Below are 12,779 nucleotides of genomic sequence, written 5' to 3' on the forward strand. Positions count from 1 at the left end.
TGAAGCTGTTCTCAGTCGAATATGAATGTCCGGGCTTATGGACACTTGATGACATCACAGGAGCAGTATGGAAGCATGTTGTGTTTTATTTTCTGTTGTTTTTTTACATTTGAAGAATTGATCACCAGTTACTTCAATTATATTGGATTTCGCTGCAACATTGTTTACCCCTGAAACTCCAAAATTGTTTTGTGAACTCAAACACTTCACCCACGCCTCCATCGACATAGTGGTGAGGAAATTGAAATTCGCTGTCAGACTGTTTACATATACAAAGGACAAGGCTTCTGCCACAGAAAACCAAAGACGCCCTAAAGGTCTTTAAGGGTTGAAAGGTGACAGTGATTATCTACAGACGGAGACACAAAGGGAATGTGGAGGATTTCATGTTGTTTGACCAACAGCCTCAGCACCTGCCCTTGGCTAAATATCATTTTGATTCAACTGTGGAATTACTTTGAATAAAACTTTATTTTCATTTCTTGGGGATAATTTATAAAAGTTTAAATTAAAAAAATACCAAGGCAACAACTACTCACACCCCTACAACTTGTCGTTCACTTAGTGTCCACTTGATGGAGACAACGTTGTAGAAATTAAGTCCTTCCTGGGCTTCGTCATCAGTATCCAATAATGTGATATTTGTTGAGTATTCTTTTCAATATTACAGAACATAAGGAATACAATTTAATTTGAAAAAAACTTGCAGATGCCCTGTCCCAACATTTCTTTTCTGGGGCTGTTTTTATGGTTTGAGCTTCAACATACAGTGACATATATATATAACAGTGTGCATGTAACTTGTAAGTGTCAGTTTGGGGAAACTACTCTCCTGTTTCAACATGACAGTGTTTCAGTGTTAGAACAAACTGAGTTCCTTACAGAAATTGATCTTAACCAAACCCCAGCTCCATTCAACAGCTCTGGGAGGACCTCCTACACCCCCACCTCAGGGGATGACTTCACTGATCCTGTTGTGACTGAATGGGAGCAATTCTTTGCAATCATGGGGTCTGAAATCTTGCAGAAAATTCCCCCAGCAGAGTGGGGAACATGTTCAAAGACCACCTGTGGGTTAAATGCTCTGATGTCCACATATAGGCCACATGGTGTAAACAGGAATTTATGTATTTCTTTATACTTAAAAAAATCCCCCTAGAAAAAGGGCCCTTTCTTTAAGCGGGAAAAAGTTCAGGCTTAAGCCCTCTTTGATGTGTGTGTGTTAATATGCCAGTTCCTCCCTCCTCTGACCTTCTCTCTTCCTCTTACCTCCTGATTCTGGTTTTTCCACTGTAAAACAGAACCACATTTGAACTAGGGCTACGTTGTAGCACTAACGGGCCCGAGCACAGGCATTTTGAAGCCTGTTGCAGTTAGTGGAGAGAGCGATCAATGACCAAGCGCACATCTCTGCGTTTTGCGCACTGCGGCAAGGATAAACGCTTGGACTTGGACTCTAATCATGTAACAGAAGTTTGGTAGTGATAGGACTATGCACACTGGAGTTATGACAACATCGTGTCCTTTGGTGAAGGATGATCCTTTGCCGCACCTCAATGTTTACACAGTTTGAGGAAATGTCACAATTCTGACCATGGTCCATTGACTTCTCTCAGCTCATTTGAGCTCTATATTGTGACGTGACGTGACTTTACGTTACGTTGCGTTACGTTACGTTACGTGACGTGACTTTACGTTACGTTTAGTTACTTTTGTACTTTTAGTTACTTTTTAGTTACTTTTGTACTTTTAGTTACTTTTTAGTTACTTTTGTACTTTTAGTTACTTTTGTACTTTTTAGTTATTTTTTAGTTACTTTTGTACTTTTAGTTACTTTTGTACTTTTTAGTTACTTTTGTACTTTTAGTTACTTTCGTACGTTTAGTTACTTTTGTACTTTTAGTTACTTTTTAGTTACTTTTGTTTTTTTAGTTACTTTTGTACTTTTAGTTACTTTTTAGTTACTTTTGTACTTTTTGTTACTTTTGTACTTTTTGTTACTTTTTAATTACTTTGGTACTTTTAGTTACTTTTTAGTTACTTTTGTACTTTTAGTTACTTTTATACTTTTAGTTACTTTTTAGTTACTTTTGTACTTTTAGTTACTTTTTAGTTACTTTTGTACTTTTAGTTACTTTTTAGTTACTTTTGTACTTTTTGTTACTTTTGTACTTTTTGTTACTTTTTAATTACTTTGGTACTTTTAGTTACTTTTTAGTTACTTTGGTACTTTTAGTTACTTTTGTACTTTTAGTTACTTTTTAGTTACTTTTGTACTTTTAGTTACTTTTTAGTTACTTTTGTACTTTTAGTTACTTTTGTACTTTTAGTTACTTTTTAGTTACTTTTGTACTTTTAGTTACTTTTTTACTTTTAGTTACTTTTGTACTTTTAGTTACTTTTGAGAGAATAGCAGTAGCACTTTTGATCACTTTGACGTGTGTTTTATTTTTTACAAAGGCTCTTAGACCTGGCTCTCCACTCTGAGACCCCGAGCTCTCTCAAAACACTGGGTTTAGATTTTCAGCTAATCTGGTTTCAAGGCTGCAGACTTGCTTAGTTTGAGAACATCTCTTTGTACAATGGAGGGTAACTCCTGTCACTGGATGTTGAATAAAACTGGTATTTGTGTGACCTGAGATAAGGTCACAATGAGGCTTTTAGCAGGGTGACTGAGTTTAAAAGATGAATAAGCCTGCATTCATATACATAGAAACATGCATCTTTGTCCATCAGCAGAATTATGTGAAAGACATATCTGTAACCTGTATAAGTGGTATTAATGTCTGAGGTTGATCAGTGTCATTCAAAAAAATGATATATCATATTTTTTGTGTGTATAAAACAGTTTAATGAACTCCACTATGTACATATCAAATGTACAAAATATTCACTCACTCAGTTTAGTGTCATAGCCCTTATTATATACAATCCCAGACCATCTTTAGAACCATTATTTTTTAAATAGGATACATACAGGATATAGCTAACATATCACAATATAGACCGATCAAACAATTTGTACAACATACCAATATCACCATGTAAAAATAAAACAGCAAATGCATGTTAAAATATTAATCTGTATTTAATCATATTATATTAAAGTCTGTGCGAAGCAGGTACCAGTGTAGCATGAGGTTACAGTACAGTACAGTTTGAGACTTACAGCTCAGGGCTGGGGTTGCTTTCTATCCCAGTTTGATCAATTAACAATTTCAAGTTGTGACAGGAACTAATGAGAGAGCATTGATTTGCTTCTTCACCCCCCCGAACACCGCCTTCTCGACTGAGAGTTAAAGGACCCCAGCCCGGACATAGTTGAGGTCAGGCGCGTGTGCTTTTCTACGTTTGGTAATGAGAAAAAGACCCAACTGCCCCCATGGGTGAATGTTTTAATTTGTTTCATCCCACTGACCTCAATCCACCACTTCACTGATCAATAAATAAACTTCTGTCACTTCTTTGCAGTTTTCAACCATCACTAAAATCACAGCTAATGACAAGAGTTTGACTCCACTCCTGTGCTGTTCCACGCTCGTCTCTTTAGAGTAAATTAAATTTCCTTACACAAAAGCAATACTTGTCTCCGGGGGCGGGGGGGATCTTCCCCCTGGTGCTTGTAGCAAGATTTTGGCATCATTTCTTTTAAAAAGTCTGAATTGGCACTTCTTCTTCTTTCTGTTTTAATCAGTACACACACGATGTTAACAGATGTCACACTCCACGCATACACAACACACACACAAATGTCAAAGACAAAAGTTAGAGTTTCATAGAACGTTGATCACATATCAATCCTCCTCTGGGGAAGTGCCAGAAGCTGAAGGTAACACTGAACCTAGACTTTCCTTCAAAGGTAAATTCATAATCACTTATGACGGCTGCTATAATCTATATATTCCATGATCTCTCTATACTGTGAAACTTAAAGAGGTTTCTGCAAGGATTCTTTATTCAAGAGCACGCTTTCAGTTTGGGAGCAGCTTATTGATTTCACATCTAGATTTTGTCATGCTTTCACTCAAAACCCTACGCTTGCTTAGATTTGTTTGGGCAACAAGTCTGTCAAATTTCTTTAACCAATAGAATGCCAGGGCGTAGTGTTGAGAAATGACGCCCTCGTTGCGACTGTGTTAGCTTTATTTTTTGGAGAGTCCTGTAAAGGTTACTTTAATGCACTCCCGCCCTCCATGGCTTTATTGCTACACCAGGAGTAGAAGGAAAAGCATGATACCTTCATGGAGAAGGAGTTCATCAGATCGCAGGAGTCCATCAAATAGCTGGTCCACATAGCACAGCTAAATCAAGAATCTCAATTATTTTCTTTTTTCGTAATGAGAACACGTTTCTCACGTGCACAGTAGTAGTGTGAGAGCACGAGGAGAACAGCTGAAGCTTGAGCGCAGAAAATCTGTCCAAGCAACAAAATATCTGAGTGTAAGTGCATAGTTACAGCACAAGCTGAGCAGATCCAAGCACAAGCAGCGGCTACATGAGTGCAAGCGCAGGGTTTTGAGTGAAAGCATTGCAAAATCTGAAAGTGAAATCAATAAGTTCTGCTTTCAAACTGAAAGACCACACTCTTTAATAAAGGATAGGAAAAAAAACATACTTCTCCTTATTAGTGACCTCATGTGTTATTAGCTGCTTGTAATGATGACAAATCAAAGCCTAAATTCTCATAGTACCTCATTCTTTCTTTACTAATGAAGAGGGCACAGGCAGACAACAGGATGTTTTGGAACTTGTTTTGTCTGAAGACAGTTGTTGCTGCCGTTACCCTGCACAAGAGGCAACTGTGCAGAAATACTTTCATTACGCCGATGTCGCCAGCAGGCACTGTTGGATTGAGGAGGAGGAGGCAGAGGAAGTTAATCCATGTGGATGGGGCCGTTCCTGCTTCTTGTTGTTGTGTTAGATCCTAGGCTTCTCCTGTGTCAGCACAGTGTTGTCAGCAAACGTCCCCCACAAGCTGATACTCTTCAGCCGAGCATCCAACACAGATGAGGCAAAAGAGCAGGTGGAGGTAAACTTGGCGATGGTAAGGCTTAGCCTCAGATGTGGCAGGTGGGATGAAAAATGTACGATGACAGAGAGGCCTGCAGCAAGTCGGAATCCCTGCATCAGAGTAGGGGATGTAGAGGTGAGGTGGCTGTTCAATAACTCAGATCCCCCCACGATGAAGCAAGTAGGAGGGGTGAGGTGACTCCTCCAGCTGGGCGGTCAGACCTCTACTGATGGAGTAGTAAAGGGGGGATACAGTGTCTCATCTGCCTCTAATAGTGAAGTCAAGGCGGCGGGGGCAGTCTGACATCAAGCAGGCTGTAGGCGAAAATGTTCCAGAAGACGGCGCAAAGAACAAACAAGGTGTAGACGCAGAAAAAGATCCAAAACAGGGACTGTTCCTGGAGCCGCTGCTCGTAGTTCTGCAGGACCACCACGCCCAGCGTCAGGCCGACCACCACCCCTCCCAGGTGCGCTACAAAGCTGGGGTTGGGGCAGGGAGGAAAGGCCGGCGGGTAGAACCGCAACCACACCGCCCGACCAAACTCTACACTCACTGTGAGCAGAGGGGAGAGAGAAAAATGTCAGTCAGCTGTAAATATATATGTTACTCCTGACAGCTATACTTATATATACACATTTTATTAAACCGTAATTTCTTTGAGGCAGAAGAATTAGTGGTGCTACATATCAGCAGACAAATCCTTTAAGTTGAGGTGAAATGACGTGTGAGACTTACTGCACACCAGAGCCATTGCCATCCGGAACAGCTTAAACTGACACTTCATTCCCGACCAGTTCTACAAGGAGAGAGAGAGAGAAAGGATGGAGTATTCAGGAGGACATTTTCAACTTCTCATGATAAAGAGCAAACTGTGCAAGGTCAAGTCCTCCTTCGACACACCCATGCTGACACGGCACGACAAGAGATCTCTGTCTCATTCACATGAAATTTGCAAACCCCAGAGACGCTGCGACCCTCAATCTGTTACTACTGGGTTTTCATAATATGATTTCAGATGAAAGGAGGAAGAAAGGCTCCTCCACCCTGACCCAAAGGATGTTATGGATGATTTGCCAAGTGTGTGTTGAGCCACAGAGGAAGAGGAGACCAAACATCGCAGGCACAGATATCAAAGGACAACAGAGAGCGGTGGGATGGGATTTCCTCTCCTGCTGTCACTTAAACTTGTGCACACCATCCTACACTTTTCTGATCTTTGCAGGGAAAGGGTAAAAAAAAATCAATGGTGATGGCGAGGAATGTTTGGCATCTGTAGATAGAGAGGCACCTGCCGTGCCCCAAAACAGACTGCTCTGATGATACTGCAATGGTCTTCAGTGACAGGACAACTGAGTGATGTGATAATCAGCCACACACACACGCACACACGCACACATGCCACATGCAAGCTGGTCCTCTGAGGACACTTGTTGACATAGTGCATTCCCTAGCTCAGAGGTGTATCATTGGCCATTTCTATGGTGGCAAAGTCGTCTCACTCCCCAACACAACTACAAAAGCCACACAACAGGTATTTACTGCGGTCAAGTGAGTTGTTGTTTGTCAAAAACCGGACAAGCCCCCCCTCCGCTTAAAATGTGATGATTGTCTATTTGAAGTGTTACAGTACAGGTGCTTATGAACACCCAAAGCGGAAGAACACAACATCACCTTTTACTTAATCCTTTGTGGGTGGGTGGCTCCCTTCTGTTGTGGCTTTTGTAGTTGTGTTATCACTTTTGCATTCATTTTGTGACTTTTATATTCGAGTTCTCCATTAATGTACTTGTGTGAGACATCTTGGCGACATACATTTCAGTTTTTATAACATCCTTCAGAGATCCTGCTGGAACACCTGTATCACACTCACCCTTGTGATGCTGAAGCTGGAGTTGCTTGTCTATAGCCAGGTGTCTGATGTCACATGATATTGATGGTGATGATACTACTCATAGCTAGTTTTAATCTAAAGAACCCGCTCAAACAATTCCTCACCTTTGGTAGAACTCAAAAACAGATAAAGAGTAATTCCTCCCTCTTATCACACTTGGACAGATTTTGCTATGTCCTTCGTTTCATCGCAGGCCAGACAATACAACATTTCTTGTGGTGTCCTTCAGTGATTTTCAATGTCTTGAGCCACATCATTAATCTTCTCTGCAACTATTCTTTGAGACCAACTGACGCTTAGGAACAATTTTACACAGATACAAAGGCTAAAACTTACCATTACAACATTAGCCAAGTGCGCTGAGACCAGTGCGTACACTCCCCCAGAGGACCCGACCACTGGAGCCGTCATATCTGTGACGGACACCGCCAATGACCCTGTAGGGATGAGGAAAGTCATAAGTCAGTACAGTTATTATATTTATTCATAAACAACTGTATTGCACATTAATGTATTATCCACAGCATTAATATCCATCCCCTGAAGTGAAATAGCAATCAACTTCTCTTGGAAAGTACCGTTGTCAAACTATAAATTATGTCGTTCCAACAATATGGAAGTTGCGGCGTCAATGTAAAGAAAGACTCAATGTTTGTACAACTTGAAATACAGCAGACAATAATGTATTTTCGGCCACTTGGAGGCAGCAGAATCAAGTTGTTACCACAAAGCTGTTATTTCACCTAAAATGATATGTCAAACCTGTTAGCCAGCAGTCGTTTGTGTACAAGAGCAACATTACCTTATATTTGGAGATAAAAATATCCCAAAACAAACATGGGCATTTTTTGGCAAACATGCAGTGCTCTAGGTGAGGTGTAATCTTGAAGTGATTTATATATATTCCATGTGGTATGTTGGCCGGGTGACAGTGTGGCAGTTTAATGGCGGGGCATATTTAACAAAACATTTTCTAATAACCTACAAAGTGCTGCGTTCATTTTCATTCTTGCTCCTTATGGCTGTGACAAACCATCGAGACGAGCTTATGACTAAACCTCTGTACAAGAGCATCATTCAAAAATGCGTTTTCTGGACACAATTTAAGTCCAAAATTCAGCCTCTTAGTAACTCAGTTTTTGGTTGCCGTCCAACTCCTGAGGGAAATATCAGGCTCCTTCGCAAAAAAAAAGATGTTCTATCATCAAAAGCTAAACTTTTATGCCGGCACTTTGGCGCTGAGTGACTGACAGTGAATTTATTTGAGATTTTCATCAGTGAGAACAGCTGCCTGCAGGTGAAAACCATGCTTTGAGAGTGGGGATGAGCTGAACGATCTATAGAGCAGGAGAACTTCAGGTTCAGGTGATAATTCTCTGGGTTTTTGTGTTTGCTGTACCCATTTTGTCTTCTACAATAGAAACTTAGAAAAAAGAAATCTGGACATCTGTCATCCATGACAACTAGGCACACAATCCCAGACCTTGTGCTGAGAACGTTTCCTCGACTAGATGAGATTTGCTCATTCTGGCAGAGAGCCATCTATTTTGTATGACATAACGATTTTGCTTTGCTGCTCGCTATTTAATGTGGGTATATTATAAACAGGTTTTCATGAATAGAGGCTTGCTTTTACTGTACCAGCACATGCTGTGATTATATGTAAAACAAATACATTCACACAAGAAACGCATGCCCCCCCCCCCTTCGGGCTGCCACAAGCAGGGAATTGCTGTCTCTGGCACCTTGGTACCAATTCATCACACACATAAAAGATCCAATCAAGCACTGAAAAGTTTAAATACGAGGACATTCAGAGGCAGCGTCCCCAGCAGAAATGTGTTCTCACTGCAGTCTTTGTACAAGAACCAGAATAAAAGAAAAAAGCAGAGAGAGAAATCCTTAGTTTAACTATTCAATTAACACAAACACAAACTCGGCCCTGATCTCGCTCTCTCTGTTGCTCCTTTTCTTTCTGTTTCTTTCTCTCTCTCTCTACACACACTCATTCCACTCTGCTATTCTAGATATATCTGTTCCTTCCCTTCACTCCACCACACGGACCTGTGTGCATTCGTGGTGCTAAGTATACACTGCCCACATGGTACTGAGCTGTTGATGAAGGGTCTTCTACCTTCCTTTCAGGTTCATCTATTTAACCTCTATTGTCGATACAAATGTGCTTTATTTGCATTACACTTATATTGGTTTTGTATTATATTGCTATAGAGGTAATGATGTCTGATCTACTGAGCAGCCACATGGCTTTCATAGCACTGCCATACAAGCCAGTAGCCAGTCAGATTTACCATTAGCCTCAGCGTGCCCTCGGGCTCAGCTTGTAACGCTGTGCGACTAAATCCCAGAAAACCTGATGACGCTAAGGTACACAACTGAGGATATGTCCCCAACATCCGCTGATGCTCGCCAACATCTGCTAACATCTGCTAACATCAACTGGTGGTTGGCATCTTAATAAGTGCGGTAGACCTTCAAACATACAAGGGATACTCTCCATCTTGTCCTATATTTTAAAATATTATATATACTATTATATATACCCTTTAAAGACAGTGCCAAGTCCCCCTTACTCTAACCATAACATCACAACTAAATGTCTAACCCCAACCCTAACCCTAAAAGTAAGTCTTAACTCTCAAACAGCCCCTAAGGACTGTGCATAAAGAACGTTACGCAAAATGGTCCTTTCAAAAATATCAGTACATACACACACACACACAGACACACACTTGCCAAGTAATAAATGAACTGGACCTTAGAAATAACTGCTCGACAACACTCAAGGTCCACTCACTAGCCAGTCATTGTATGATCAACGCCTTTCAACCTTGTGATCCAGTGGAAAGCTTCTAAATAGCTTTAAGTGAATGTGGTTTCGAAGTTGCTTTGTCAAACTACTGTAAATACTTATATAAACAGTTTAGTATTGATATCAATCTTTTTTATGTCATTCTCTTTTTATATAATAAGGTTTAAAAAATTGTGGGTCATCGACCATGATCACTGCTGAAACAACTCTACTCTCATCTTTAACATATTTATTCCTAATCCCAGATCCTTCCAACAGTAATTCAGGGGCGAGGACTGCATGACAGATAAACAAAAATAAAAATTAAAAAAATAAATGGGCCCACTGAGTGATGGACCCCATGCAGATATTTAATCCTGTGTGCTTGCCAAGCTCAGCCCTCATAGCTCCAAAAACTAAGCTTCAAAGATGCTCAGCTCACATTAAGCTTCATTCCACCCGGCTTCACGTAGTCTCTCTCTGTCTGTCTCTTCCTCTAATTACAGACACACGGGTATATCACATTGTGGGCATACTGTATATAATTACAGCAGACAGAAAGAGCTCTGAGGTGTATAGATATCAAATCACCATAAGGTGGGATAATAGGATAAGTCATGTTAGCTCGATCATAATGTGATGCACATAGGCACACACACACACACACACACACACACACACACACACACACACACACTGAATTTCCCTGATGCCCATCTCCTCACAATGGCCTCATTCTTAATTTGAGAAAAAAAAACATGGTGGCAAAAGTGGAAGAGGGATTAATTAAAAGTAAGGGTTAAGATATGAGATACTGTATGCATGTGAACAATAAAACCATTACACTGAAAACACAGAATATTAAATATGTGATAACATCGTATACAGATTTGCATTAACTGACCATCCATCAACCCATTATCATGTCAGAGTCTCCAATTGAGCTGAACTGCATGTTTTTGGACTGTGGGAGGAAGCCTGAGTATGGAGAACACCCACGTATATGCACAGGAAGAGCATGCAGACTCCACACAGAAAGGTCCCAGTCGGTTTATGAGGCAGCAGATTTACCCAAGATTGGGAAAAACATGGAGAGAAATATTGCAAGTTCTTTTTGTTCAGCCACTGTGTTAAAAGAGGAATGGGGGACAAGTGGTGGGTGGTCCTGAGGGACTTCAGTGATGGGGAGAGAAAGCATTTCCGCAATATTTACATCTGCGTTCATCAACTAGGCCGCATCATCCACAGCAGCTGCACCACCTTGTAGCATCGAGACGGAGGAGAGAAGGCTTTAGCGATTTATTTACAGAGTTTTCAAATCCATCCAGTGTTTGCCATGTTTGATGAGCCTTCAGGCTGCACTGAAATCATTCAAAATGATCACGGATAACCCCTACTGTGTTTCAGGTCAGTGCATTTTCAGTAGAGTGTGTGATTGAAAGTGAAATAAAAGGACATTTTAAAAGCTGCAACTGACATTTAGCACCAAATAGGAGTGTCCTCTTCTTCGTGTTTGGTCTTTGCAGGTGTGTGAACCATAATGACAGCCCACTAAGGTGCTGTAATAACAGCATCTGACTCTCCGGGTCATTAAACACGGTGCAGTCGTCTAAGCAGCTCGGTGATAACACACATAAACAGACAAACACATTGTGCATTCTGTGTTCTTCTCTCAAAGTGGTGATGGAAAATTGATTCATACAAGAATCAAGTTTCTTTTCTTTCATGAACCATCTGTCAGTTACCATTACGATACGATGTGCACAGGGCACAATAACAATCAGAAAAGGCAGCCATTCATTTAGAAAACACTTTTAAATCAACCATCTATTTTAAATGTAATTGTAAACCATGCACAAAGGTTTCCCCCACCATGGTTACACCCTTTTAATGGACGGTACAGTATAATGCTTCCTTCCTCTATACACACACATAGACACACACGCTGAAACACTTGATTTAAGGCATCTCCGCCTTCGTCGTTCCTGTTCTTAGGAAGTGTGTCTCGGCAGGGTGACCTCCATCCCTGTAATTAACTTGGTTTAATAACATTATTTTAGTGTCTGTGTGTGTATCTGTGTGTGTGTGTCTGTGTGCTAAACAAACACACACCAGAGAAGGACACAGTCGCTCATAGTTCCTCATCAGGCCCCAGGAGGATAGGGTGGTATTTTATTTAGCTTTGCTGCTTTTCCAAGCTTCAGAGAATGAACACGTTGAGTCGACTAAATCTACAAAGTCATTAAAGTGGTGTTTTATGTGTGTGACGCTCCCAACCCCCAACAACCCTCATGTGTCAATAGTTGAGGTTTTCACTTGTGATTTGTGGGATTCTCTCCCTCTATGTGGTTTTATTTAGTGTCTGTGTCTGTTTCTCTGCTTGAATCTGTGGTTGTGCACTTGTTCTTGTCTGCAGCAGAGTCCGTCCTGTGCTCTTTGTACAGGCAGAGCCCAGTTTTATTGTTTCTGCTGTCCGGAGGAGAGAATACCGCTGTGTTTACATGCAAGTCCATTGTGTCCATTAAAGTGTCTGTTGGCCCTGGAAGGTCATCAACCTCTCTCTGAGTCATTACTCGACCCTGAACTCTGCCTCGACCCCTGTATGTGCCAGCTGAGCCCTCCTCTGTTCCCTTATTGCTTGTTGTGTCAGTGTCATTATATAGTAAATGTAAAGTTGTTGTAACTGTCAAAATTAAAAAAAATTGTTTTCTTGCTTTCTTGTTTGTACATTGAAATAATTTCCCAGTGAATGTTAAATTGGGTTTAGACTGATTCCAGTTGACCAAAAGCAAAAATGAAAAAAATCATAGTCAAACACAAAGAACCCAAACATCACAGCCAAAACAACCACAGGGTTCTTCCTTTCTTCCACTGGGGGTCGATATCTAATTAAAACAGCAGACTGTGTGTGTGTGTGTGTGTGTGTGTGTGTGTGTGTGGGTGTGTGTTAGCTGGTCTGTGTGCGTACATTAGTGTGTGATTTATGGCACGTTTCCTCCTCAATTCACTGTGAGGTTAATGCTATAGGCCACCACATCTGGTATCCCCAGGGTGTTTGTCACTGACCC

The 12,779-nt window shown here is 40.9% G+C and overlaps 1 protein-coding gene across 7 annotated transcripts in view; it reads right to left on the reverse strand.

The window, feature by feature from the left end:
- Positions 1-2,834: 2,834 nt before the first annotated feature.
- The window catches only part of rhbdl3 (rhomboid, veinlet-like 3 (Drosophila)), a 52,952-nt gene continuing 43,007 nt past the window's right edge, over positions 2,835-12,779 (reverse strand). For 6 of the 7 annotated variants that reach the window (XM_034602518.1, XM_034602555.1, XM_034602530.1 and 3 more), the window contains 3 exons: positions 7,239-7,339; positions 5,747-5,807; positions 2,835-5,563 (listed from right to left, as the gene is read on the reverse strand). In XM_034602518.1, the coding sequence (XP_034458409.1) occupies positions 5,292-5,563; positions 5,747-5,807; positions 7,239-7,339 (434 nt within the window). In that variant the 3' untranslated portion in view covers positions 2,835-5,291. The remainder of the gene's footprint in view (positions 5,564-5,746; positions 5,808-7,238; positions 7,340-12,779) is intronic. The other variant, XR_004615642.1, reaches the window with a different exon arrangement.

This window comes from Hippoglossus hippoglossus, chromosome 1 (genome assembly GCF_009819705.1).
Source record: "Hippoglossus hippoglossus isolate fHipHip1 chromosome 1, fHipHip1.pri, whole genome shotgun sequence".
In the NCBI taxonomy this organism is placed as follows: Eukaryota; Metazoa; Chordata; class Actinopteri; order Pleuronectiformes; family Pleuronectidae; genus Hippoglossus; species Hippoglossus hippoglossus.